General features: G+C 42.5%; 1 protein-coding gene across 7 annotated transcripts in view; it reads right to left on the reverse strand.

Annotated features, from left to right (window-relative positions):
- The window catches only part of KCTD1 (potassium channel tetramerization domain containing 1), a 97,614-nt gene that overhangs the window by 11,954 nt on the left and 58,841 nt on the right, over positions 1 to 26,819 (reverse strand). For 6 of the 7 annotated variants that reach the window (XM_072034628.1, XM_072034627.1, XM_027452204.3 and 3 more), the window contains one exon: positions 21,277 to 21,455. In XM_072034628.1, coding sequence (XP_071890729.1) covers positions 21,277 to 21,440 — 164 coding nt within the window. In that variant the 5' untranslated portion in view covers positions 21,441 to 21,455. Of the gene's footprint in view, positions 1 to 21,276; positions 21,456 to 21,920; positions 22,250 to 26,819 lie in introns of those variants that run through there. The other variant, XM_005009485.6, reaches the window with a different exon arrangement.

The following is a 26,819-nucleotide window of genomic DNA, read 5'->3' on the forward strand; positions in this document are numbered from 1 at the left end:
ATTGCTGAATATATTCAGCATATAATCACTCATGTTATTAGTATTTAAAGAGGACACTACAAACTCAGAACTGATTTTTTTTTTTTCCCAATAAATCCTTTTCAACTGTTCCAAGTTGCCAGCTTTTCTTGTTCTCTGTGTCTTTCACAAAACAGCAAAAAGGGAGGAAAACTCACGGTGCAAAGTCCTTTCAATAACCTGGCAGAGGAAGAGGTGCAGCATTGGCAATGTGGTACCTGCAGTCCTGTGCTAGCAACCTGCCTGGGACTTGACTGTGCTCTGACACCCAAGTGGCAAACCCACCTCTCCTTCCTCAAATAATGAGTTGCATGGCAAATAATTATATATATAGAGAGAGATATAGATATATAGATATAGATATATAGATACAGTTGAAAGCTTACATGGTTGGAGCCATGGAAGCAAAGACAGCTGGGATGAGTGAATGCAGGTTTTCCTATCTTGTCATTACATTTAAGTGGCTAATGCGAATGAATGCTTATTTAACACTCCAGGGTGTGCAGAGAGTGAGTTGGAAGAAGCTTTTACTTTTTTTTTTTTTCTCTGCGACTTTTTAGTCCACATTGTCCTTATTAATTTCTTTTCATTTTCTTTTGCTGAGTGCTCAAAGGCAATTTGCATAAGAGCCCATTATAAATTAGATCTGTTTAATGGTATGCTCATCTCATGGCTATTTAATTTTACTTCCTCATATGTCTAAATTATATAATTTTGCACTCTCCCTAGAAGCTAGTACATTTGAAGGGGTAGCCACACCACGGAAAAATGCTATGCTACCCAAGTGAAGAATGACGAGGCTTTTATTCATTTTTCAAAGGACCACTTTAGCAGTAACAACCTGCTCATTTTTTTTTTCCCCAACATCTCATGTCATTTGGATCCACAGCGACTGAATACCTAGCAACCTTCATAACTCTGCATAACAAAAGTTGCCTCATAAACATGATATAAGAGAATAAATTTGCAATTTTCAGTAAGACATACATTATGAAAACCACATTTTAACCAAATACCCTGTTGTAATCTCCTGCTCTCAGTGCTATTATAATTTGTTCTTATCTCTTCCTCCTTACATTTAATTTAAGGTTTCGTGTCCATGAGTCTCAGGAATTCCTTGGCACAGACAGTTCCTAAGTTATTAGAAGAGGCATGAATACAATGATTGTAAAGTGAAGGTAACGGAGGAAAAGTGTATTAACACCTAAAATCTTATTAAACCTTCTAGAGAAGAGGTATTTATATAGGAGTCAAAGCAGACAAAGCAAGAAGGAGAAGACATTAAAACATTGGGTCTTATGAGATTTAAGAGAGAATGTTACATGGCATTTTAAAGAACAGATAAATCCCAGATATTGAGTGGAAGTGATGTCAGAAACCTTTGTGGAAATATTTGCCAAAGATTAAAGAACTGAATCATTTACATGGAGACCATTTCAAACATCTTCTGATTGTTATTTGAGCATGGAGGCAAAAGAGAGGGTAAGGACAAGCTCAAGGGGCTAATAAAACACTTAGAAGGAATTGAGATAGATGGGAGGTGGTGAGTAGCCTTAAATGCAGAGTAAAGTATATGAGGAACAGATGGGAAGAATTCGAAATGATGAGTGAGGTGGTATCATGAGGGAAGGCATCAGAGACAAAAAAAAACAAAACGTGGGATTTGCTATAACCTGCTTGATCAGCAGCAGCACCAGGAGCAGAGATGAAAGCAAATCAGGCCTATTAAAACTGAACCAATAGTCACTGGATCCAACCCACATGGACAAACTGACACATTAACTGGGAGAGAACAAATTGCACAACTCCATGCAGTCATGTTGCAGGAATGAGACGGCCACGAGAGACAACTGCAGCTTTATATGCTGCAGATGAGTGTGGAGATGCTGGGGATGTATAACTGAACGACAGCCACGCAAACGAGAACATGTGGGTCACAGGAAACTTTGGGGTGAACTAAACAATGGATGGCAAAGGCCCCAGAAGACAAAAGCAACAGCCTGATCTGTTTGCCTGAAAAGGAAGTTTTTCCAAGAAAAATTAAAGCCTGTATTTTCCCCACTAAACAGGTGACCTGGCAACCAAGGAAATTCAGAGCAGAGGTAAATAATTATTAAATAATAATTCTCCTGTGATGTTCAAATGCCCACATTCAGGACCATCAGCCACCCAGATCCAAATGGCACTTGTAGAAATACTGATGATTTAGAAAGGAAGGCAATAAATAATTGGGATGGGATGTTGAGAGCTGGTGACTCATGGCTAGAAGAGTGTATATGTGGGCAGACAGAAACCCTTTCCCCCCACTGCACGACTGCAGCCTGGGTGAGGCCAGCACAGTGCTAACCCCAGACTGCAGATGATGGGATGGGGAGTTTCTGTTTACCATATACCCTCTGTCTCTGCTCTGTACCTCTCAGCTTCTTGTATAACAAAACAGATGCAGGCAGATAAGAGGAACAGCCCTTTTTGCTACCATACAGACCCGTCTCCCAACAAAACCAAGCCTTGCAAGCCCCAAACAGGCTGTCCCTTCAGCTAAACCACTATCTACAACACAGCCCCTCTCCTCCTTCCTGCAGGACCCTGAGACATCTCTCCAGCTGGCCAGCTCCCTGATCAACCAGACCTACACGCCAAGTCAAGGGCTGGGCACTTGACCATTGATGTTTGATGCTTTGTTGTGCCACCTTCTCCTTGCTCCTTTTTTCAGGCTCACTCATGCACTAGATCTGCTGCAGAGCAGGCTGCAAGCCTTTAAGCTCCACATCTCCTGCAGTGTTTGATATCTTGCAAATAAGTCCCAGGAAACTTTTTAGTTTTCCAGCGCGTATCAAAACCAGTTTTCCTAAAATCATTTAAGCCAATGAAATGTTAAATCAATTATTTACGCAAATACTTTCTCCATCTCTATTTTTTTGTAACCAAGTTTTCTTGGCAATGATAACATTTCACAGAAAAATTAACAAATATTCTCTTTGCTTGCCAAGATAATTTTACTAAGCTCGAATCCGATTTCATTGAGGTACGTTATTTATGTTTTATCTTGAGGGAAGCTGCCTATTAAGTTAGTAGCAACCGTGTCCTTTTGCTTATGATACGGTTATTACCAAGTTATCAGGAGTACCTTTAAGTTATTAGGGTGCAATGGCAAATTAAGTACTTTGCGTCATAATTAGCTAATAACTTTTGAATTATATTTTAATCATGTTTAAGATGGTCAGGTTTGCTGTGAGTACAGATAATGGAGGATAGGAGCAGAACTGGAGTGTTTATCGTTCAATACCAAAAGCCAGAAAGCAGCTAAACTGGTGAATGTGCAACATCCCAAAGGCCATGATGCTCTATATATGCAGAAGACTGAGCCCCTTCACAGTCAGCAACGTATTGAAGTAGAACTCGTGTCTTGGGACCGCTTTTAGGTAGAATGCAGAAAATGTATCTGCTCCAACCCGCCTTCCTTCAAGCCTGTCATTTTTTTAAAAAAGACATGTTAGCAATAGCCTTCTTCATAGCTCTGTCAATAAACCCTGTAAACCTAGATTACACAAAGAGACAACGCTAAAAAAAAAAATAAGAAAAGCTACTAGAGACATTTCTCTTTCAAAAATCTTGGCACTGGGGAAAAAAATCACCCCAAACTACCTTCCCAGAATGGGGGAAATTCTTTGATGTGTTCTTTCGTACATCAAACTTGCCCCTCAGCTTTCATGAATTTCATTCAAACTACTGCTAGCTCTCAGTATTTCCTCTGTACCCTGAAGAACACTCATCATTAAAATTCCACATTCAAATCACTGGAAATTAGGAAATACTGCCATGAAATTGTAACAGATCAAGCTTTCCAAGATCTTCACAACTCTGGCTACTTAGCCAGAAACCCTACCTGTGTTGTTTTGCTAGCTGCTGCCTCCTCTAGAAGGACAGATAACCCGTTTCTGCAGACGGGACAAGAAGGCACTTGCCATAAAGGCATCAGAGTGTGAAACCAACCTCTGCGTGCCACACAGGGGGTCCTACGAGGACTAATTCTCGAGAGGCCACTTCTACATTGCAGCCTAATTAACAGTTTCTCACCAATGAATAAATTTCAAAGTGCTTCTGAAACCTCTAGCTGTTAACTACAACGAGCCTGTGTCCCCGGAAAACACAGCACCCAGCACGGAATAAAGCATTCCCACGTACTGTCACAAGGCAAATTTGCCAGGGAAGGTGCAAAGTTCTTTTAAAGCCTTCTAAGAATAGACAAACGGGGAAAAATACACATGTAAAGAACATTGTCCTAGTCAAAACAAGCATCGCAAGTTAAGATGTCAGACACCGGAGGTCCTTCTGCAGCTTCTGTTTGCAAACCTCCCTGTGCCTGAAATGTGACCTTTTTGTGGTCTTTTGTGACCTACAGCCTTCCCCCAGGCAGAACGGGACGTGGGATCAGCCAGGGCTGCAGAGTGTAGCAGACCCTTGCCCATGGGACCCCTGCTTCAGCTGCTGGAGGAGCTGGGAGAGGCCTGAGGGGTGAGGCGAGGGGAGGCAGGAAGGGGCGGAGGCCATGCAGAGAGGGACCACGCTGGAGAAACAAGCTCCATCCAGATCTCCTGTGTGATGCTACCAAGTGTGTCTGCCTTATTTTGTGAGCTCCCACCCCACAACGTGGGGACCAGCTCACAGAAGCACTGAGAGCTCGTGGCCTGAGGTGCCGCGACGCCTCGGAGAGCAGCGGCCTGGTGGCCAAAGCACAAACCCAGCCACAGCCTCCACGTCTCGCCACCTCAGCCCTTTTCACGTCACATTTCTGCCTTCAAACACAATCTGCCGTGACTGAGGCAAGAAGGTGCCAGGCTACGGAAAGCTGCAAGAAAGCATGCAAGAATGACTCCTCAGAACGGGACTTGAATAACGCGCAGAAAATACAGCCCAAGGACACGTGCTGAACAGTGAGGAGGAACAGGAGATGCTGACGAGATGTTTATTAATTGAGCAGCACATTTCTCTGTGCAGAGCAGCAGGCAATCACGTATTGGAGATGGTATTACTGCACATATACCATGAAGATGACAGACTAAGGTTGCCCTGGCAGCTCTGATAACGTTCTTTTCCTATTAAAGCTGACTTTAATTGCACGGAGAAAAGCTGCCATGCCAGCTACACGATAACAGGTTTACTACATGTGTCTCGAGCACTTGTGCTCTGCTTTAGTGCATAGCTCACCTGCTCCCACATTCCTCCACCCGGACCAAGGACGCGCTTCCAGGTTCACAGCTCAGATTACAAATTCCTTGAGGAAGGCAACCCAGATAGCATGAGAGCACGCACAATAGAGGCAAGGAAGATGTGGGCGTTACGACCACAGAATTTACTATGAGAAACGCAGGGCCACGCACTGCTATTGTTCTGACTAACTCTAGCTTATATGCATTACAATTACATTGCCTCGATTCCTAGTGTGGACACCCGTGTGCCTACATAGAGAGACGTGTTTATACCTGTCTAATTTATTCTCATACATTTACATGTTTAACTGCTTCCACGCTAGAGGTTGAAATGATTTAGGCATTTCAGTAACTAGGGAAATCACACCATTAACCAAATCAGTTAATACAAAACCTGTGTGCTAATCAGTTAAGAGGACAGGAAAGTCCACCTAAAACATCTCAGACTGTGGCTCTGAGCAACAAACAATGCTTAATGCATAGGTTAGAAATGCCAAAGCCACGCCTGCATATTCTGCTGGTGGTGGGGGTGATAAAAAGCACACAGATAACATTACTTCCATTGACAAACTTTACATATACTAAACAGTGGCTTTATTGTTTATTAAATTAGATGCTGTCATGGTGTAATAGTCCCTGCAGCCATACCAAACCCCACAGTAAGAATGTATTTCTGTGGAGGAGGTAAAGAAGAAAGGATAAGAACTGAGATACCGTACAGAAGCAATACAGCCCTGTAAATAGGGTGATGAGGATTAATTAATCAATGTAGCTGAAAACAGACAGCATTATTCTGGCAAATGAAGCCCTCAAAAATACCATGTCCAACATGAATGTCACACCACGGTTCTTTCAAAGCAGGAAAGCCAGGATGCAACTCAGCTGTCAAACTGAAGGTGCCTGGTGCCATTTGGGATGCTCGAGGGCATCCTGAGGACCCCTAAAGGGCTATGGACGATGCAGGGAAGCTGCCAAAGGCTCACGGAGCAGCCATGGAGTCCCAGCAGGACCGTGAACGAGCACTTGCTGCCCACGCTCAGCCAGCATCTCCCACCCACAGGATGGCCAGATCTTACTGGTAGAAACCAGGGCAGCCCAACAGCCAGGGTTTCCTTGTGGCAACACCAGGCTGCTAATAAACAAGTTGCCTCCCTAGAAAGCTGAGCACTGCTTTTAAGCCAGCAGCTAGACGTTGCTCATGGAGTAGTCTACTGCTTGAATCTATATATTTTTATTATTTCCTATGCTTAATTTGAAGCCTTTCTCTAAAAAGACATTATGAAATTTAACTATGTCTGGATTAAAGGGGGGGGGGGGGGGAACAGACATTGCTTAAGGGTCTTTCCATGCTGGATCTGTCCTCATCCCCAGACACAGGTACTGCTGCTGCACATTACTTCTAGCAATAGCTTAAGTTGCAGCTTGCACTAACGATGGATACTGAAAAACCCGATCAACGCCTAACATGAGTAAGTGTACACCACAAGGCCACAATTCCCTTACCTACAACAAGAAAAAGACCTACAAATTCTATAAGAAAAATCCTGAATTTCAGAACTGCAATTTTGGAGAATAACACAAGTCCCAACACAGGCATTTCTAGGGACAGAGAATTGTTTCAGTGTTCTCTTCCTCTCTGTGCTTGCTGAAAATAAAACATGTTACAACAACCTTGCATTATCCCCTCCACTTGTGTAGCTACTTAATACCAATACATTTTTTCTCTATTCCTGAATGTAATAAAATTTTAATTTAGCAGAAATCCAGGTGTTTTGTTAGATTTTTTTTTTCTTGCATCACCACAAGGCATAGATGTAATTGTTTTCTGTTATCTTTACAGGAGATCTACAGAACCACATTCTGGTTTGCCTGAAAATAGTTTAGGATAATCAAAAGCTGTGCTGTTTCATCAAAGCTCTGCACCCCCCACCTCTCCAGAATTTGTCAAGGCTGCAATAAATGGTTTGGGGCTGTGGGACGGTTCTGATCATTTACCACTACCTTCCCAAAAGCCTACTTTTCTTGGAGTTTAGAGGCAGGTAGAAGCCAATTAGCACAACACAAGTCTGGAAAAGATAACGTCTTTTAAAACACGCAATTCCAACCATGAAGCAAGACCACCAAACTATACTTTCTCACTAACTGCATCCATTAAAGTCTGTCTTTATGTGCATTAGCCATGCAGACCTCTATGAGGAAAAATTATGGATTGCCCTGTTTGGCCGCTCACTTTTGCGCAGCTTTCTTCCCCTCTTGGTGTATGCTGCAAGGTGCCCAAGCTGCCAGGCAGAAGCTGCTGCTGAGCACCAGCTTTGTGACGGGCTTTACCAGGAGGGAGAAGGCTCTGAGATGGTTGGGCTCTGCGATGTTAGCAGCGATATTGCAGCGATACAGCTGACAGGAAAGCAGCAAGTGCGATGAGGATCTGTTTGCAGGTCTGCTGATTGACATCAGTCAAGATATGCTTGCTCCTTAAAGTCAAAGGCAAAATTAATACAAAAAAAACCCACAAACAACAGGCATAATTAAACTCCCAATCCCATTTTGGAAGCATATCGCTGGCTTATCATCACAGGACGTGCAGAGAAGACAAAGAGGGGATTTCACTTGGACCCACGGAGCACGGATGGCTGTTGGGAACAGCGCGGAGCCCTTTCTTACCGTAGGGACCAGCCCCGCTCACACACTGTCCCACAAATGTTTTGTTACTACGGCAGAATAACATTAGCACAGCGATGAGGAAAATAAACTCTCCGTGCTATGATGGATGTGCCCTCCTTCTGTACGTAAGTTTAGTCAGCAATGTACTGCAACAGACCTGACCTTTACTGGCACTGGGTTTCACCAGCCCTGTTTTTCCAGACCCCACCCCGTTTATTTTGTTCTGTCTGCAGCCTCCTCAGCTTCCAGCTGATGAAGCTTTCATAACTGCTCACCTTCCCCAGAGGAAGCAGTTTGCAAAGAAAGACACCGAGGCACACGAGCCGAAGGTCCTTCGCAGGATGGGATGGGGCTGCAGGGAGATGTGCTCCTGGAGCAGCCCTACCCAGGCTCTCACAGTGCTGCAGCCCTCTCCTCCTGCAGTTTGAAAACAACATGACTAATTTTTCTCCTATGGATGAGAACTGCGCCACCAGCTTTATGATTTTTGCATGGTACAAAAACCGGGTGCATGTTCTTCACCAATTCCTCTGGCCTGTCCTGTTTTCAGGACTCCGTTAGAGAAGGAAGGAGGACTCACACCCCTTATTTAGCTACTTCGCATTTTAACAGGAAATAAAGTGACCCACATAGAAGCTAAATGCAGTAGAAAGTTACAGCCGTAGCAGCTGTTTCTATTTTCAAACCAATGCTTTACACCTTATAATGACACCAGACAAGCAGCGACTTCCAGCAACATCCTTTTCACCTCTCCTTTTGTTGAGCCTACCAAAGAGAGAAGCATGAAACGCGCCTGATTAGGGCTGTTATTTCTGTATCTGAAGTGAGGAATTAAAGGCTCACCTGGAACCAGACCTCTGCAGCTTGGAGAGCAGCATCCATTCAGTCAGAGGGAGCTGCGCCATTAATCCAAAGTGGAAAGGGGAAAGTGCAATTGTAGCTCTGCTGATGAGTTTATCTGGGTTAGCTACTAAGCAGGGAAAGGCCGGCATGAAAGGCATGGCCCAGGGCCCAGCTTTATGAGACAACAATAATAGAAGCTGGAAAAATGAGAATGCCTGACAAAAAGCGGAGCCTCCAAATACACATTAGCTACTGAAAAGCAGAAGCTTTTCTCTCCTCGTCCTTTCCCTTGAGTTAGGTCTTCCACAAGGAAAATACAAGCAGGGAGGCATCTTTCCCCTAGCTTACTTCTGCCTGTAATAGCATGTTAGCAAGACTTAAGAAACATCCATTCAAAAATAAGACACCGGAATACTGGGAGTCAATCATGATTGGCAGCAAAATGACTTGAAAACCAAAGAGCAGAAAACAAATACAGTATGTATGTTTGAAAAGTAATTGTCTGCTTTTCAAACGCTTGCTGGTGACTTCATTCATAGGCAGCTGTACCAGCAGCACTTGGAGAACACGCAAATTACCTTATTTTTTCAAATACAACACACGCTGTTTCACGCGACAAGCTCCAAGTGGAAAATTAAAAAAATACATTTTTAAAATTCTGCAATTATACAGCTAGTAGAACAGAATTTAATAGCCAAAGTGAATAAGCAGTAGGTTTTGAGGCTGGAGAAATTACCATCGCGGTGTTATCTAATCTCTCCCCAGAAGTCAAGAATTATGACTAAGCTCTTCCAACATAGATGCAGCCTGCAATCCTATGTCAGAAGTATGTCCAATTGCATTTGGCAACCCTTAGTCAAGAGAGAGGCTGGATATAATTGGATGAATATTTGAAGTACTTCATTATTCATGTAGGAAGGCTAGGTAGAAAGTATTTTGTAGTCCCAAGACACTCGAGGGTGTGCGTTATTGGGTAATAACCAATTAGGAATGTTGACAGCACTCTGCCTTTAGGATCACCATGGCCAACAATGCACCTGGGTGGATGTTGTGCAAAAGCACACACCCACTGCTTACTGCCCAGTTTATTTAAGCAAACCTTTCTCTAAAGGAAATGGAGGACACCCCGAAGGACGTAAGCTTGACGAGTCAGTTGTATTCTGGAATACTGTCTGTGTTCTTCCCGTTGCAGCTGCCCTCCAAAAATACATTTTTTCACTAGTCCTCCTGGATTATCGATACTACTGATTACTGGAATTGATCCTCATTTCTTCTCTCTTTTATTTCATATAATTTAACAAAGAAAAACGTCCTTATTATTTGCAGCAAGGAAACACTGGCAGCAAAATATCAGCTTCTAACCACACAATCTGGTAAAATAACACCAGTAAACACTGCAAACTCAGAACAGCTGAAACCAAGTATCTTCCTTTCATGCTCGTCTAAGTAAAACATACAAATCATTAATACAGTCATGCAAAAAATTTAAAAAACGTCAATGTTTAAAAACTAACAGTTGTGACACACTCAACTCACAAGAACTTGAAATTCAACACCAGTTTAGCACATGATAGTGCCGTCTAACCCCTTGACAACCTGCCAAAACAAGGCTAGAATGCACTGACAGCACATGACACCGATCTTTTTCTTTCCTCTTTTATTCTCTTTATCATCGTAAAGCAAAAAAAAAAAAATCTGAAAGAAAGTTTGTATTCTGATCTAAAGCAAAGCAATTATTGTAATAGATGCCCAACAGGGCTTTCCTACCGACACAAGAGGCACTCAAAACTTTTCCTGAACGATTTGTTTGTGTTTCAAACATGTAAAATATGAAATCAATTTGTTATAAAAAGGAACATATCAGTTTTGCTGCAGCTCTCATTTTCTGGCTTGTAACGTGTTTAGCCTATCCTGTGGCACTGGGAGCACCGCAGTCTTCTCTGAATTCCCCAAACGCCGCCTCACCCTCTCCCCCCACGTATCACTGAGATGATGATGTTTTGATGAAGCACCACACGCAGGCCCTCAAGATAATGGATTCAACGGGATACACTCAAAAGATCATTTTTCTCCTTTGTATTGACTGCCTGCACTGCTCTAAGACAGGAAGGGTTTTCATTTTTTATGCACGCCGCGAGCCCCCCAGGGCCCTCTGAACTATTTAAGAGAAATCAATTCTCAGATGGGCGAAAGGGGCCTGGCGGAGCTCCTTGAATGGGGTGGCTGTTTTGGGAGGCTTCTCCTTTGGATTGCCGGCAAGTTTGGGCAGACCAGGAACCATCTCCCAGCCCGGTCGCTCTCTGGCACAGCGGCGCTTCCTAGCATTTAAGCTCTGAGGTTAGTGCTCGCGCAGAGCTGTAATTTATCATGTGCATATGGGCAAGAAAATAAGAAGAAAAGTTCCACAGAAGCAAAACCATCACCGCTGCTGATGGAGATAAACAGCAATATTGCTGCTAAGCAAAGCAGTCCTTGGCACTCGCATAGCGGCAGGAAACCATTGCCCCATGACAAGGTTTTAATACCCTGACATTGTTGCAATTACATCCAGGCAACCTAACAAAACACATTCACTGTATGGCAGAAAATATTTCCAATTCAACGTTGCAACATTTATTTTTTAATTATAGCACAAAGAATGCTTTTGGGGTGTGGAAGGACGTAATCCATCATTTGCTCTGAAGTGACACACTTACGGGAAATGCCCCGTACTATAACTTTCTACGCCGCAAGAAGTAACTACAAGCAATGTCTCAGGCAGGGAATGCAAAGAGCCTGGGTGCGGCCCTGGGAGATGCTGCTTCTCCCTCCATCTCCCTCCCTGGCAGCAGGCGCCGAAGGCAAGCCACATTTTGCTGCTCTGGACTTCAATCGCTCCCGCTTCACGTGTGTATCACACAGATCAGGCCAGCTCCCTGCAATGCGCCTCGCATGGAAAGGGCTTCAGCAGTTCGGGTACAGACTGCGCCAGGACACAAATACAACTTTTAATTAAAAGGAATGGTATTTTAATAGGTCACTTAAAGAACAATTATGCCTACCATGTGATTGACAGACGAGTCACATTTCAGCATGGAAACCCCACTGGGGTTTAGGAAGTAGAATTAATCTTTGTCTTTATAAATTGATGAACTGCTGAAGTATACTGCCATTGAACTTAATATTGCTATACTCTGCCATTTAATCTTAACGAAGAAAATCTCTGTACCTTTCTATCACTCTCCCCTTTCACCTCTTTTACTCCTTCACAAACAAAGTTGATTTATAGAAACTGAGTTGCCAGCATTGCTCTCCTTTCACCGAGTGCCTGTGCTGCAAAATGCAGCGGTGCATAGAAATATAAAGTATTGGTCTTCAGTAATTAGCTTGGGTACCAGCGGCAGCACAGCTGAGTTAGCTGGAAGCAGGATAAACGAGTCCAGGTGGAGCGTTGTACTATATTGCTCTGAGCGTCAGAGCTAACCCAAGTGTCTACGCAGACTGAGCTGTGCAGTGGAAGGACTGGGTGGAAAGGTGACCGTCAGACCACTGCTCTCCTAAAGGCATGCTCCTGCAAAGCAGGCCGTGAGAATTAGCTACAAGCTCAACTCAAAGCTGTTGTTCCAGCTGTTACAGGAGCCCCTTGATTCTCTGAGGCAGGCGGAGTGCCTCAAAAGTGCCTCGATTGTCCAAATGAAGTGCAGAGACAACTGTGCTGGATCTAAGATAACATACCCACCACAGTTAGCAATGCTTTATTTTGATCACCGATTCAAAGATTCAGTGGAAGAGATTGGTATCAGTGAGTCTCAGAGCATCCTTTCAGCTGACGTCACTGTGAGTGAAAGCATCATATGAGATATCCAAAAAACAGGCTGGCTGCTTAACTACACCAAGAAAACTCACCATTAACAGGAGTCAGAAACCTAATGGTGTGTGGGGAGAAAGGGACAAGAAGTAAGCAACATGCTTTGATCTGGTCAGGTAAAGATCACTTGTGATCTTTGTGAGCTCTGATTCCCTTCTGACAGAGACAGAAAAACACAGGTGAAGAAGAAATGAAGACAAAGCAATGAGGGAATTCTGATGGCAAAATTAAGCTCGATGCTCAGAGATGAATGCGGACAGAAAAAAAAGAGGTAGTCAAAGAGACAGCGACATACTGAGAGCTGAAGATTATAGGGAAAGAGACTGAGAATGAATGACAAAGGAGAACTCAAGCCTGTCAGCTGACAGTTGTCTGGTTATGACACGACTGCATTTGAATACGCTGCAAACCAGTTAAGTTAGAGGACGTGTTCACATAACAGGAGCTGGTGACAATCCCACAGTACTTATGCATTATTTGTATTAGAAAGAGCACAGATAAACATTGGATCCTAAGCAGTTTTTCCAAATTCCTATGCAAACTTTGCAGATATAGCCCCAAATGGCAAACACACTTGTATGCCTGAAACCCAACAGGAAAATTGACCATTGTCAATAGGAAGACAAGTCAGAACCTACGTCCTAAAGCTCCAAACACACCCAATCGGTGGCCAGGTGTTGATGGCAAGACTGGAAACCAAATGTTTACTTCTGCAATTGCGTACGTAGGAGATGCCAATTTCCTTAGCAACTGCATTGCAGTTCACGAAAGACCAACAAAGAGCAAACAGCCCATGTGGCAGCGGAATCAGGACCTAGTGCTAACGCACAGAGGTCCTCGAGTGCAAGGACCGGGTACAGCAAAAGGCAAAACAAACCAGTGAACCTCCAGGCTGTGATTCAAATCTGGACCCAATCAGAAATGACCGATAAGCACAACGCTTCAGTGCCAAGCAGGAAGCTGCCACCTCAGTTTCTCATGGGCTTGTCCTTATCAGAACAGCACAACTCACAGGCTGAGCACTCCCTTTTCTTTGAGAGTTTTCTTGGTCAGTTAGAACGAGCAATACAGCTCGGGTGGCTTTATGCTGGTTTATGAGCCACGCTACTGGGCTACAAGTCTGAAAGCTCCTCAGCTGTTCCTCACTAACAAATTTCCACTCACGGAGCTGAAATCAAGCAGACTGTGCAATGAGAAGATTTATTGGAGCACAGACCCTTCACAACCAGTAATTAACATCCTCTTGCTGACTGACAGCTTGAACCAAACCATACCACCTCACCCAGGCCTACTGGTACATGGACCTGTGAGCCATACTGACAATATGGATACAGATTTTCTTCTTTTTCTTCTAGAAAAGCATTTGTTACCTCAGAAGACTACTAGCCTCAGAAATAAGGAGATGAAGCCTTTCACTTTGTAACACTCATGAGTGTAGAAATTTATTCTGAATACTTCTACCCACACCATCACACTCATGCAGCCATGGCTAAGCATGGCATGAACCCCTGTGATAGAAAGTCCTTGGGCCTGCGTGTGTGAGGACTGCTCTAACACTTTGCTATCTTGATTTCACTATTATTTTACTCATTAGACTGAAAATGTATATAATAAATAGAAAACCATTTAATCCTACAAATAACTAATACACAAAGACAATTTTACTGACACTTTTAACAGGAAGACACCAACTTGATGGCCCCTTTCAGTGATGACTCACTACCAGTTACTGACCACACGATGTGAAAACCTGCTAATCTGATCATGCTATTTCTTTCACCCAGTCACTAGCCACAAGCAACAGCGATGGCTTGCTGACCTTGCTAGGTAAACATAGTACAGGACTAAGATTCAGAAAATATTCGCTTCTACCAAGGAGACAGTGATGGCTGACCTGCGGTGATCATTCGTTGAGGCAAAGTGAGGTCAATATATACCTTGAGTTCAATATACATACCTAGAGATACAATTAATCTCAGTTCAGCCATGACTAGAAAATACCCCTCTGAGCAATTTATTGACAGATGTGTGTTACAAAAGATTTCTCTTTACAAAATCAGTTGTGTAAATTCTCTAAATTTCTTGAAGTAGGAATGAAGTATACTATCATTTACTGTTCTATTTTCCCCCCAGATCTGTATATGTGGTTACAGCAACCAAGACAAAATAAGGAACAGCAGCCCAGGAGTAAGAAACACCAGGTGACAGCGCAGAAGTTTTAAACTTTGTTGAACTAACTGTATTGTGCATGGTCCTTCTGAATCAGCATTTCATTTTTCACTGATACATGCTTCTGATGATAATAATGTCATCAACTGTTTCTATTGCTGTTACTGGCATCTATAAATATTTATGCTTAGAGACAGCAATCTTTTACACTTCAATCCTCATCACAAAGCATTTTACAAATTGCTTTTTTGTTAACCTTAGCAGGAAGCAACCAAAGCTCAAAGTCAAATCAGTTATCTTGGGTCACAGAACACATCAGTGGTAGAGGGTTGTCCTATCCCAAACCTTTTTTCTTACCACAAGACCATGCAGCAATCAAATGATGAAATATATAAAGTGAATGATTAGATGAGCAAGCCAGGGTAGGTAACAAAGATTAAACCAAGACTTTGCCAACCTCTTCTGTCTATTTCCCCTTTCCAGGACAAAAAACAAAAACAAAATATAAAATAAAAAATACAAAATATTAAAAAATTGCCACCTGGACCACTCATACTGAGGCAGCTGCCCAAGTATAACAACACTGAAAACCCTCAAGGGACCTTGCTCTTTACAACTTACAGAAGAAGAAGCTGTATAAGAATTTAGCACAATGGTTTAAGTAATATCACCTCAGCCAGCTTTGACGTTGCTACTCTAGAAAGATCACCAAATAGTTCTGCTGATACAGATATGCCTTCCAGGAAAATGAATTCAAATAAGGAGACTAGAAGTAAAGATGTAATAACACCCGTTCTGTTAGCATTTTCATAAAAACAACCAAAAAAATCAAACATAAAGCTCATTAATTAGAAAACTTAGCTTTTTTTTTTTTTTTTTTTTAAATGACTAGCCTTGTATGACAATAGTTTGAGAAGTACCATGAGTCAGAAACAAGTATGAGGACTGCTCTCATGAGGTGTTGCATGGGGACTCCTATGCACAGCATGGAACAGCCCCACCACAGCAGGCCTCCTACCTAACAAGAAGCCTCCAGCATGGCCTTGCAACCTAGAGAAGCATGAACCAAGGGACGTGTCTTCTTCTGGAACTGCAGACAGCCTTCAAACAGCAGAAACTGCCAAAGCTCTGAAACAGGCAAACAGCGGTACCCTGCCTAATGCACAGGATGTCCTTGGGGGTTCACATACGCAACCTATGAAGGGTAAGGCCTGCTCCCAAACTCTCAGTAAGGGCCAAGGGCAATCTGGGCATTTTCCTAAGTAATTTTATGCTATTGATGCAAAAGAAACCCTCGTCAACCAAAAAAGCCAGTGTCCTAACTAGATCCAAGTGTGTGAAATTTAATTTCCCTGAGGGCTGAGAATGAAGATTGGGTAAGAAAACTGGGACATGAATGGATTGGTTCATATGAAAACCTGAAACAGCCCTGGGCAGAAATTTGGAAGTATTGTGAAATACTATACAAGAAGAACCCATCTTTGTATGCAGGGAGTAACTCAAGATGGGAGATGGAGCAACGCAATCAAATACCCCAAAAGGTTCTAGAAGGAAAAATATCCAATGTTTTTAAGAAATCTTCTGATTCTACAGTGGGAATACAAGATGTGCCAATTTGATGCCATGGAATTATGCAAAGGTTTGTACTGTGCGATTCGGACAGAACTAATTAAAAGTCCAGATGCTTTGAACCTGTGACAGATCACACTGCTGATATTGCTGATAACACAGATATCAGAGAGCTGATGCTCTTACGGATCAAAGTCAAACATCTCATTTAGTTACGACAGTCATTTGAGGTTGTCTTAGCCTGGTGCACAACAACTTTTGGTAGACAACATACAGACAGGATAAGGCTGAGAAATGTAGGATTGCCATCTCCAAGCAAAGGGTTGATCTTATGCAAGATGATAGTACACTGAGAGAAGGTGAGTAGGCTGCTCGGGTTCAAACACGAGAACTAACAGACCTGTGTTTCCTCTACTCATAAACTCTACAAACACAAGCTGCTTTCCTCAGACTCTTTGGTAGCCATGAAGAACAATGGAAGAACTTGCACATGCCTCAGCTCTCAGGTGAGAAAGGCACTTCTAGGAGATCCTCATCTTGTATCCATCTTCCCATTAAAAAATGTGAGGCTTATTCTGGGTTGTTAGAAAGCAGGCTCATTTTTGAAAATCTTTATTTGCAAAAACAAAGTAATAAGATAAAAAAACAAAAAACAGTGCATCCAAATGCTTAACAGAAAACCATGTTGCCAAATATTATCCTGCATAATCTAGTTCAAAACAGAACAAATTCTAAAATCTCGAGATTTCTCACAGAGCAGAAACAACCACATCTGGTCCATTCACATGGACATATGCATCACATGTCGGTCAACAACTGAAAAGCAGGAGGAACAATCTACACATGAGCAGCAAAGTTTACAGTATTGTAGGGAAAAGGTGCACAAAAGGACACTTGCCCCTGCTCAGGTACTTAAAGAAAAACAGCTTTTTAATTTTTTTTTCCGGCCTTAACGCTAGGTCTTGTAGGTAGATAAACTGATTCAATTTACCTTTTCATGAAGCCTAACTCTGGCAAATTTTATTATTCAGCTGTATGAGATCATGTCTGAGGCATGGTTTCACTGATGGCTTGGGAGAACCTGAAGTTTGTTGATGAGATAAAACAATCATATGAGATCTTCCTTGTGAAAACAGCATGTTCTCCCTGGTCTGAAATATAAACTGGGCTCCCCTGCATTTTATACTGCTGATTCGTTATGAATTGTATTTTTTTAAGCATTATTTCACCTTCAGAATTTTACATTCCAGGATTACTTAATTCAAAGATAAGCTGCTTGTCTGCTGGATTTCTTCACTGCAATCAGCCTTTGGCCAGAATACAGTTAGGTCCTTATTCCTTGGTTTCTTTGTAAGAGTATTTGAGAGAAGCCCTCGATGGACTTTCCATAGCAAAGGGCAAGGGCCCAGCATCAGCAGCAAGATGCTTTTATACTCTCACCTAGGTTTTCTTTGGAGGAATGGATGGATGCTTGTCAGTAGGCGTTTTACATATCAAGTCACAAACTGGTTCTGTGGATCTAACAAAAGAATTACAGAAAACGTGCCCTGCAAGCTGCAAGTCTTTACCTGGTACCATTTAAGGAACCCTTTTTGAAGTACTCTTTCCAATTCCCTACTATCCTGTCCAAGAAGGGAAGAAGGGAGAGGCACAAGAAGCAATGTTACTGAACCCAAAAGGAGAAGGAAGAGTACAGTTGCTCCAAAGCAAAGACTGCTCTATCAGGACAGGTCTCCTCCATACTGGCAAGTCGCAGTGACTCCAAAGCTGCTGCTTTGGATATCACCCTTTCAATCTCGCAAAGAAAGATGACTCTGGTACCTGGCCCACAGATGAAAGGTTCATTTTAGGCTTCTGGCCCTTAGACTGCATGTAATACGAGTCAGGAGCCTAATGACTTTCATGTCTCAACCTGTTAGATGCTGGAGCCTGCAACCTATGCCTTGACTCATCCCTGGAGCAGTGCTCTTTCAGGCAAGATAGTCAAGACCTTATTTTTCAAAGACAATACTTCATGTGACAGTAAGCCTCAGGAGGCTTCAACTCACCCTAAGAGATTGGTGAGGCCCTGCCTTAGTTTTGATTTCATTCACACACACAATATTGGTAGAAAAAAATTAATTAAAAAAAAGCAATGTTGACCAAAAGCTTGGATTAGAGTAAACCAGCACTAACAAAGTTAGTCTGTGGATACAGACTGATCAGGTCAGGCTACAAGGAACAATTTCTAGTAAGGCCCAAATACTACTAGATAATGTGTACCCAGCACTCACCATATGTATACACAAACGCAACATTGGAAATAAACGTTAAGGTAAGATCTCACAGACAAAAAACAAGCTACAATATCATGATTGCCAGCTTATTGCTTCACGCCACGGTCTTGACATCCAAACGAGTTTAGTAATTGCTCTTTTGAAGCTGCTAATGTTAAAAAAAATATATCTCAAGTTCTGGAAGTGTCTGGGAATTCCAGATTCTAATAACTGTACTGGAATTATTCACTCATCAAGGGGTTCAAAAGACACTTACTGTCAGAACTGAAACATAAACGCATGTCAGAACGACTTGAAACAGAATGACTATAACTTAGAGTTTGGGTTTTCTTTAAATTATGTTTGAAGAGCTTTAAAATGTTTAATTTATTAAACCAGCTTTGATACTAGAGGCATGGCTTCCACTTTAAAGTGTTACAATAGCTCAATTGAATGCAGAATGCATTAAGCTTAAATTCCACTGCCACCAAACACACTTATGAAAGACATTTCAGTGTTTCTTCACTTAAAAAGGAATATGCTGTCCCGGTGAATTTGACATGGAAACAGAAGCTGCATGCATTATTAATAGAAACAGCCACTTCTACTGCACTGAAAGAAGGAATACACAACAGGAAGGCACTTCCCTACAGTTTCAGACACCACCACTACTACAGCTACTGAGAAAACGCTAAGTAATCACCACTTCTAGTAGCTGAACACAATCAGGTCCTAAGAAAAGCTTCTGAAAAGGGCAGATTCCATTCTTGAAGAACAGTTCAAGCTTTTCCAGACATTGCTTCAATCTCTCCTGGCAGGCCTTTGCTTTGGCAATGCTTTTATTACTTTGCTCTGCCTGGCCTTCCTTGAGGAGGTTGTCATAAGAAAGGCCATGTGTTCAGCTGTTTCTCTTTCATATGCCATTCTCTTCCCATAGCACTGTCAGCTCTTACTGTTAGAAGCGCTGTCCCAGTCCCATGCTGCAGAGGCAGTAGTACCAGTGAAACCTATGCTTAGAACAAAATTATATCCCATGAAGTGTATCTTGTACCCTCCGGAAAGGCAAGTTAGAGTTGTGGGATCAAGAAACTCACAAACTCGCCTCTGGTCTTCACCCTCCACAACCCAGTAGCTAAGGGCTGATGGAAACAAAATCTGAGAAGACAAAAGAAATTCTCTGAATAAATGCTTCAGTTGTGAATTGCTGCTATTAAAATAGCTGAAGATAATGGGCAAAAGCGACACTGGAGACCAGTCATGTGATAGGACAATAATTAATAGAGGGAATTGCTCTTGAAGCAGAAACAGAGAATTGGCTGCTTGAATTGCAATAAGGATCTTTCTGGGTAATTGTTAAATGAACCACTTAACTGAGATTCTACTAGAGCGATAGGATTCCACCAAGACATGGACTAACCTGAATACTTCTATTCTAAGTTTCTCTTAAAGCCTTAGTCAGCACTGATTTAATTTCTTTAGGTCCCAGTGCAAGAATTACAAGTCTCATCATGGTGAACAGGATCACTCAAACCATTCACAAAACAAAAAAAAAAAAAAAAAAAAGGATCTCAATGCTGCCAAGAACCTCTCTGGCCAAGAATCTGACAGACTGCACCTTCCTTCTTTCACTAAACCCCCGTACACCAACCCATCTGTCCTGTTAGAAGTAATGAGACCTGCCCTCACCCCTCTGCAGGACACATGTCAAGGTAGCAATGGGGCCCCTCTGGGTCTTCCACTCCCGTGAACTTATGCCGACAACACTACACAGAGTTTCTTTTTTGCCCTAGTAGTGCAGAGGCTGGGGGGAATGGGAGCTGCACCTTAATTTCTTCCCCACTCAAAGGTTGGCGTGGAAAGACCATGAAGGTAACACTGTCTTCCCGCAGGATCAGGCAGTGAAGGGCAAGGTGTAGACTAATACTGTAGACACAATCAACCTCTGATAACTGATAACCACTCTTAGAATTACAATATCACTACAATGTTTATCTGCCACCACCACCATGAAACATCCACATACCACAATATGTTCGATGAACTCTTGTTCTCTTAAAGCTGCACTTTTATTACAGCAACTCTACATACACCCTTTGCTCATGCACCCCAAATTTTTCTAACTGCTTAATGCTAGTAAGTTACCAAAGCCACTAAATTCTCATTTAGAAGATATATGAAGTGAGAGTTAAGAGAGTCAATTATGTAAAAGATCCTAAGATTCTATAAAAAGTACGAAATTAACGCTGTCCTATATTCTGTTACATACAACCTTGCCTTTACCTCAATTGACACATCTGCAAATATACTGTGACAGTACAGGAAAGTAGACCCAAAAGAAAAAAATCCCAGCACTTCTACATTTAGACTTAAATGCAGTACCTATACAGTTTTCGATTGTCATAAACCACAGAACAGGTCCCAGGCATCAAACCAGAATCCTACGTGGTAGAAAGTCAACCTACTTTACCATCAACTTTGTTTTAGTACATAAACATATGGGTCTGTAGAGATGCCATTTGTCTGAAACACAGTGGAGCAGGGGAAGAAAAGTCAGTGTCTAACCTCCTAAGAACAAAGAAACCTCATTTAATTTTGAAACAAAAGGAACTAAATTTATCAGTCTAAGACAGCCCAGGGATGTCCGAGCATGAAATTGAAGAAAAAGAGTTGCCAAAGACATGCAGAACAATCTTTTTAAAGTTACCTGGAATCGGGATATTTTGTAAGCGTGGCCAAGCTGCTGGTATACATGTGCCCACCCACATCAATGTGAACTGGTGCGTTGGATTTTGTGAGTTGTGCTGGAGTGGGGATGCCTTGATTGTTCAATGGAGATGCAGGGGATCTAGTGATCAGAGGTCTTGACATATTGGGCCGACTGTCCTGTGAAGAGATAGACGTGGGTTAATGATCTCCTTGAAAACCTCGCAGAAACCCACAGTCTTGAGTCAATAGCACTGTCTCGTAGTCTCAGCTTATGATTTTCATCTCATTAAAGCACAGACAAATATTTGGCAATCTTTAAAATCAATCCAAAAGTCTTAACTGACTATGTTTTAAGTAGGTAAAGTGTGGCAAAACACAACGACCAAACCCAGAAAGTAGAAACCACGTTCAATACAACAAGTTCTTCCTGAACCCTGCTCATGACAGACGACCCGTGCAGAGAGAAAAAAAGCTCATTCTCGCATTTCAGAGCTGATATAGGCTCTGACAAAGACACCACGAGCTGCAGACAGAAAGCCTAAGAACAATTACTATTTTAATTAAAACCCACAGGTAGCATATCTGCGCTCCTTCCCAAGCCCTCCACAGTCATTGCGAGGCAGTCAGAAGAGAAATACAAACCCTCAACTCCTCCATTCTGCACACTCTTCTCTCGAATTTCCAACTCACATATCACGGAAACCGAAGCAGAGACACCTGGACTAGCCAACTGTTCATGCACTGCAGACCACTGGACATCGACAGCCTTTGAGAAAGACATTTTCCATTTAAAAGTTAGACGTATAGCGACAGATGCCCCGGCGTGCCCCACATAGGCGGCGGGTCTGAGCGGCTTCCCCGGGCAAGCGAGCTCGGAAAGTGGAGCAGGAGCAGATGCTTGCTGATGAAACCAACTTTTAGTCACAAAGGCAGAGATGTAACGCCGGTAAACAGCGCGCTCGTAGTCTGTGCGCCCAACAGGGTGGGGCAGGGCAGAGCGATTTGCTGGAGCCAGTAAGGCAGGCTGCATTCAAAGTTGGGGATTAAAATAGAAATGCATTCGAGAGCGGTTTTGAGACAGGCGAGCTTTCTGCTGAAGGAAAGCTCCACGCACCTTGGAACCTTACAGAGATGCCCTGAGAACTAAAAGCCCTTGCAAATTACCAGGTTTTACATTTAAAAGGTAAGCAAAGCAGCGAGAAGTCAGATACACTTCATCACAAAACTCTCTTTGTTCTTTCAACACATCTTTTAGCTGCACAAGGTAATGGCTCCTTTGTAAACATCTCCGCAGAGCCGGGTACTGAAACCTCGCAGAAGCGGGGAATTGCGGGGAATTTGGGCCGGCGAAGCCCTTCGCCGCCAAAAACATTTATACATTTTTCATGGCTGTTAAAGATTCAAAGCATAAAGGCAACGTGAGCCAGGTAAATGTCTAACTGAAATGATTTACAGGCCAGCATTGCACAATAAATCCAAGTAATATGTAACAAAAGGCATCTATAAACCACAAGGTACTTAACTAATTTTCTTTCATACGCAAAAGCAAGCTTAGGTCAAATACCGATAAAAACGAAGGGGATGAAGAAAAATGCCTAGTTTAGATGTTGAGGGGGGAGGGTTGGGTTTTGTTTTTTTCTCCCCCTGTTTCTGTATAAGCAGAAGTTAATATATTATTTGCAGAAATACCACTCTTAATCACTACAATTGCTCGAGGAGGTGCCTGCAGCGCAATGAAGACAAGTCCAGACAAAATAAGGTACACACGCTATGCAAAACTAATGTCTGCTATAAATGCTATGTGGTACAACCACCACCCAAGATGCTACTGATCTGCAGCGTGATATTTAGTAAAATAATGAAGAAAAAATGAAAAACAACAACTGGAAAGGTGAAAGTAAGAAGGCAAGAAACGATACAAAGTGGGGAAAGAGCACACATCATGGGGAAAGGAACACCTTTCAGTGCTTAAAAGCAGGCAAACAATTTGAAAAATCAACAAAGGAGGCTGAAACTAAAAGGAAAAATAAATTCTGTAACTTGTATGAAATACATAACATCACTCCCCTCACCAGGATCCTCTCCGTCAGAAAAACACAGCCCTGTTACAATTTAGCAGACTGCAGCACCGCGGAGCCTGTAATAGTTTTTCAATTGGACACATTCTCCTGTATAACCTGCCTGGGGCTGCTTGGGAGAAAATGAACAGATTTGCAGGGTTAATATTGTAGTTAGGCTGGGACCTCATTCAGCATAGCTGTGATAGCACTGGGTGTACAAAATGGGAGAAGGTGGCGTAGGATAAACATCACCGCGAGGATGGGATATTGGTCAAAGGACCATGGGTCTTTCACAACGCAAAAAGAGGTACAAAAAAAGAACTGGTTTCCAAAAGTGAGACAACCAAGCGGCCCTTTATAAAGTTTACCTACTAAAACTCCCAAGAAATATAGAATAAAAGTACATACAATTTTATCTTAAAACCTTTGCTATTTTATTTTGCCCTCCTTTTCAACATTCCCCCTTCAAGTTACCTGCAGTAGTTGTGCCTCAAAAAACAATGCCCCATATACTTAATATTTAGATATTAAAAACTCTAATGCTAATATTGCTCCAGCCTCAGCTCACAAAGAGCATTTCCCTGGATGAAACCTGTTCACTACCGTTTTGGCGGCCACTTTGAAATGAAGCAATAGTATTACTATTATTTCTATTTCTATCCAGTTGCCCCGGAGAAATTAATGCAGAAGTGGGATTCAAAGAACCAGGCGATTGAAAACCAGCTTCTTTTATGTGGCGCAATCCACCAGCGCAGCAGAGAAGATCACCGCTCTGACATTTGCTTAACAGATTGAAGTTAAACTGTTGTTTTAGTTCAGCTATGGAAAAGATGATAGGGGCAGATAGTCCCTCTGAAAAATATACTGCTTTTGCTGGATTACTGCAAATACGAGGTGAACAAGCTTAGATTAAAAAAGTGGTTAGAATAAGGCGCTACTGGTAAATTAGGCATCCACTAACATGAAGTGTTTACAAATATAATTCCTTGCACACAATTAGAGGAGGAGAGAAAGCAGTTACGGAAATCAAACTCAGTGGGACCCAGCCGATTTCAAGCTATTTAAAACAGCTGATGATAAAGAGGGCTGAAAGGCTCTTCAGCAGCCTTCCTTGGGGTGTTTGGTCTCACATAGGTCCCTCTGTGACCCAAGAAAGGTCTGTAGCTCAGCCATGGCTGCTCCCAGCCGGCAGGGAGATCACAGAGGTGGTTTTGTGCCTCAGGAACTGCACCAACTTTGTTCACGAGCAGGACACAAACCACAGCCAGAGCCCATGCAGGCTATAGGGGCAGCGACCTTCCCAATCTGCTAGCAGTTCATTTTTCACTTGGTATCTTTCCTTTTCAAATATTTCAATTTTTGCCCTATGGAAAATTTAAAAAGAACAGGAAATCTCAGTGTTTTACACCACTTCCCGTGGACCAAAATGCTTGAAATACCTTTTAAACATCTATCATTACTACTACTCAATGACTTTTTTTCCCCCCAACAACTTTTCAAACTAATGAGTTCAGATTTCAAACAGAACAAATTTACTGCTGGAGCTACATATTGAAAGAACTACTAAAAATCTATGCACTGGGCAGCTTAAAGATATTTAGCTTTCAACAGCAAGCAGTTAGTCGGCCCAGGTCGTCAGAGTATATTTGGACCTCCTTCTCACTTTCTGCCCTAGGAAAGCCTTCCTGTAGACTCAACAGAAAAGCAACCTTGCCTCAACTCCTCCTCCCCTGGACCTACAGAAGTCCTTAGTACTGAGAAGCCTTTCTACCAAAGAGGACCAAAGATCGTGGAGGAGGAAAGCTTTCAGATCTCTTCTCCTCCCTGTTTTCCTCTCACCAACTCCATTGAAGAGGGTTGGTAAAGAATAAGCCTTTACATCCAGGCTGACAAAACACAGTAGCTGTAGGGCTGAGATGTGCACCAATGCCACTGGTCCACCAAAGGACAACACAGAAGCCATGTCAATCTTCTGGCAGCAAGTGGAAGAAATAAGAGGTATATAAACTCATATACATAAATATAAATAAGCTCAAGAACACGAGCTATTAAAATGTGCTGCTAAGTGTACAAAATCAAAGAGACAGGAGGCTTCCTCCTCCCCTGAAAATATGTGCTCGTGTTAGGCTTCTGTGATTAGAAGCATTTCAAAAGTGTTATTTACACTCTGTGGTCTTGAGCAGTCATTTCAGTTCCCTTCTTAAACCAGGAACCCTGACATAAGCCACAGCACTACAAGACAACCCGTGCTCACCCAACTGGAGGACCAATGCTCAAGTACAAAGAATCCACCTACCTGACCCACAAGAACGGGTATCATTATTGGTTGTGGTTAGGATAGCCAATATATGTCCAGGAGCCAGCCCAGCTCAAGCAGCAGCATCTAAATGCTACTCGATATACTGCAGGTCTAGTCTTTGTATCATACTGGATCCTCCCTGACACAATTCAAGGAATTATAATTGCTGAGAAACTCCAAGTTACATATTTCAAAGTTTCTTGGATTTTCTGGGGGGAAGGTGAGGACAAGCTTGTCTCATCTAGACAGGACAGTAGAAAAGACAATCATGCAACAGCTTATTGTATTGCATCAAATCTGTCTGTACCCATTATCTTTTCTTACAATAGAAAGCCATGAGGGAGAGGTTTCTCTTCACAGAAGCTCTGTGCTTAGGGATCACTTCAAGTAGCAAAAGCAGACAGCATAGTCACACCAGCATTCTCTGGCAGAAACATCTCCTCCAAAGACATGCAACCCCACTGCGTGGAAAATGAATCCAAATGGTGAAGAAAAAAAAAACAAAACAAAAACACTTCAGAAGATAGAGGCACAAATGCCTATTCCTTCAGTACAAAGTAGGAACCATTCAAATCTCATGGACAGCTGTGTGCCCCACCACTGAAATAAACAGCGGGCTGATATTTAGGGGTGTCTGAGGGTATGCGTGATACCCTGCTTCAAGTCCCTTGTCCAAACCAGGAACATCAGGATGACTCTCTCAGATTTGGCTCCTGCAGAAGTGTCCTCGTTTTGAGGCCACACTTTTTCAAAATAAACATTTCATTAAAGATAAAAAAAAAAAAATCATGATCATGTCTCACCACAATGCTTAAGCAAGTACCCCCCACTTTTTTTCAATTCAGCAGAAACAGTCACCACAACAAAGAGGCTGGAGAATATATTTATTCAATATAAACAATATCAGTAGAGTACAAACAGCTCTTCTGAAAGGTGTAACAAGCACACAGAGATACAGAGCTACGTGTCCAGGAAGCCCAGACACTTTCTCTTGGAAGGGGAAAACCCAGCCCTGGGTTCCTTCATGGGCTGAATCCTCTGGCTACAGCCATGGCATGCTGCATCCACAGATGACACCAGGTTGTGCTGGCCCCTCAGAAAGAGCCCACAAGGTGTTCAAAAGACGACTACGTGTACAGCATGGAGCGTGACAGATGCTTTTCAGTCTCCTAAGTCTTCGTA

The sequence above is a fragment of the Anas platyrhynchos genome, chromosome 2 (assembly GCF_047663525.1).
Source record: "Anas platyrhynchos isolate ZD024472 breed Pekin duck chromosome 2, IASCAAS_PekinDuck_T2T, whole genome shotgun sequence".
In the NCBI taxonomy this organism is placed as follows: domain Eukaryota; kingdom Metazoa; phylum Chordata; class Aves; order Anseriformes; family Anatidae; genus Anas; species Anas platyrhynchos.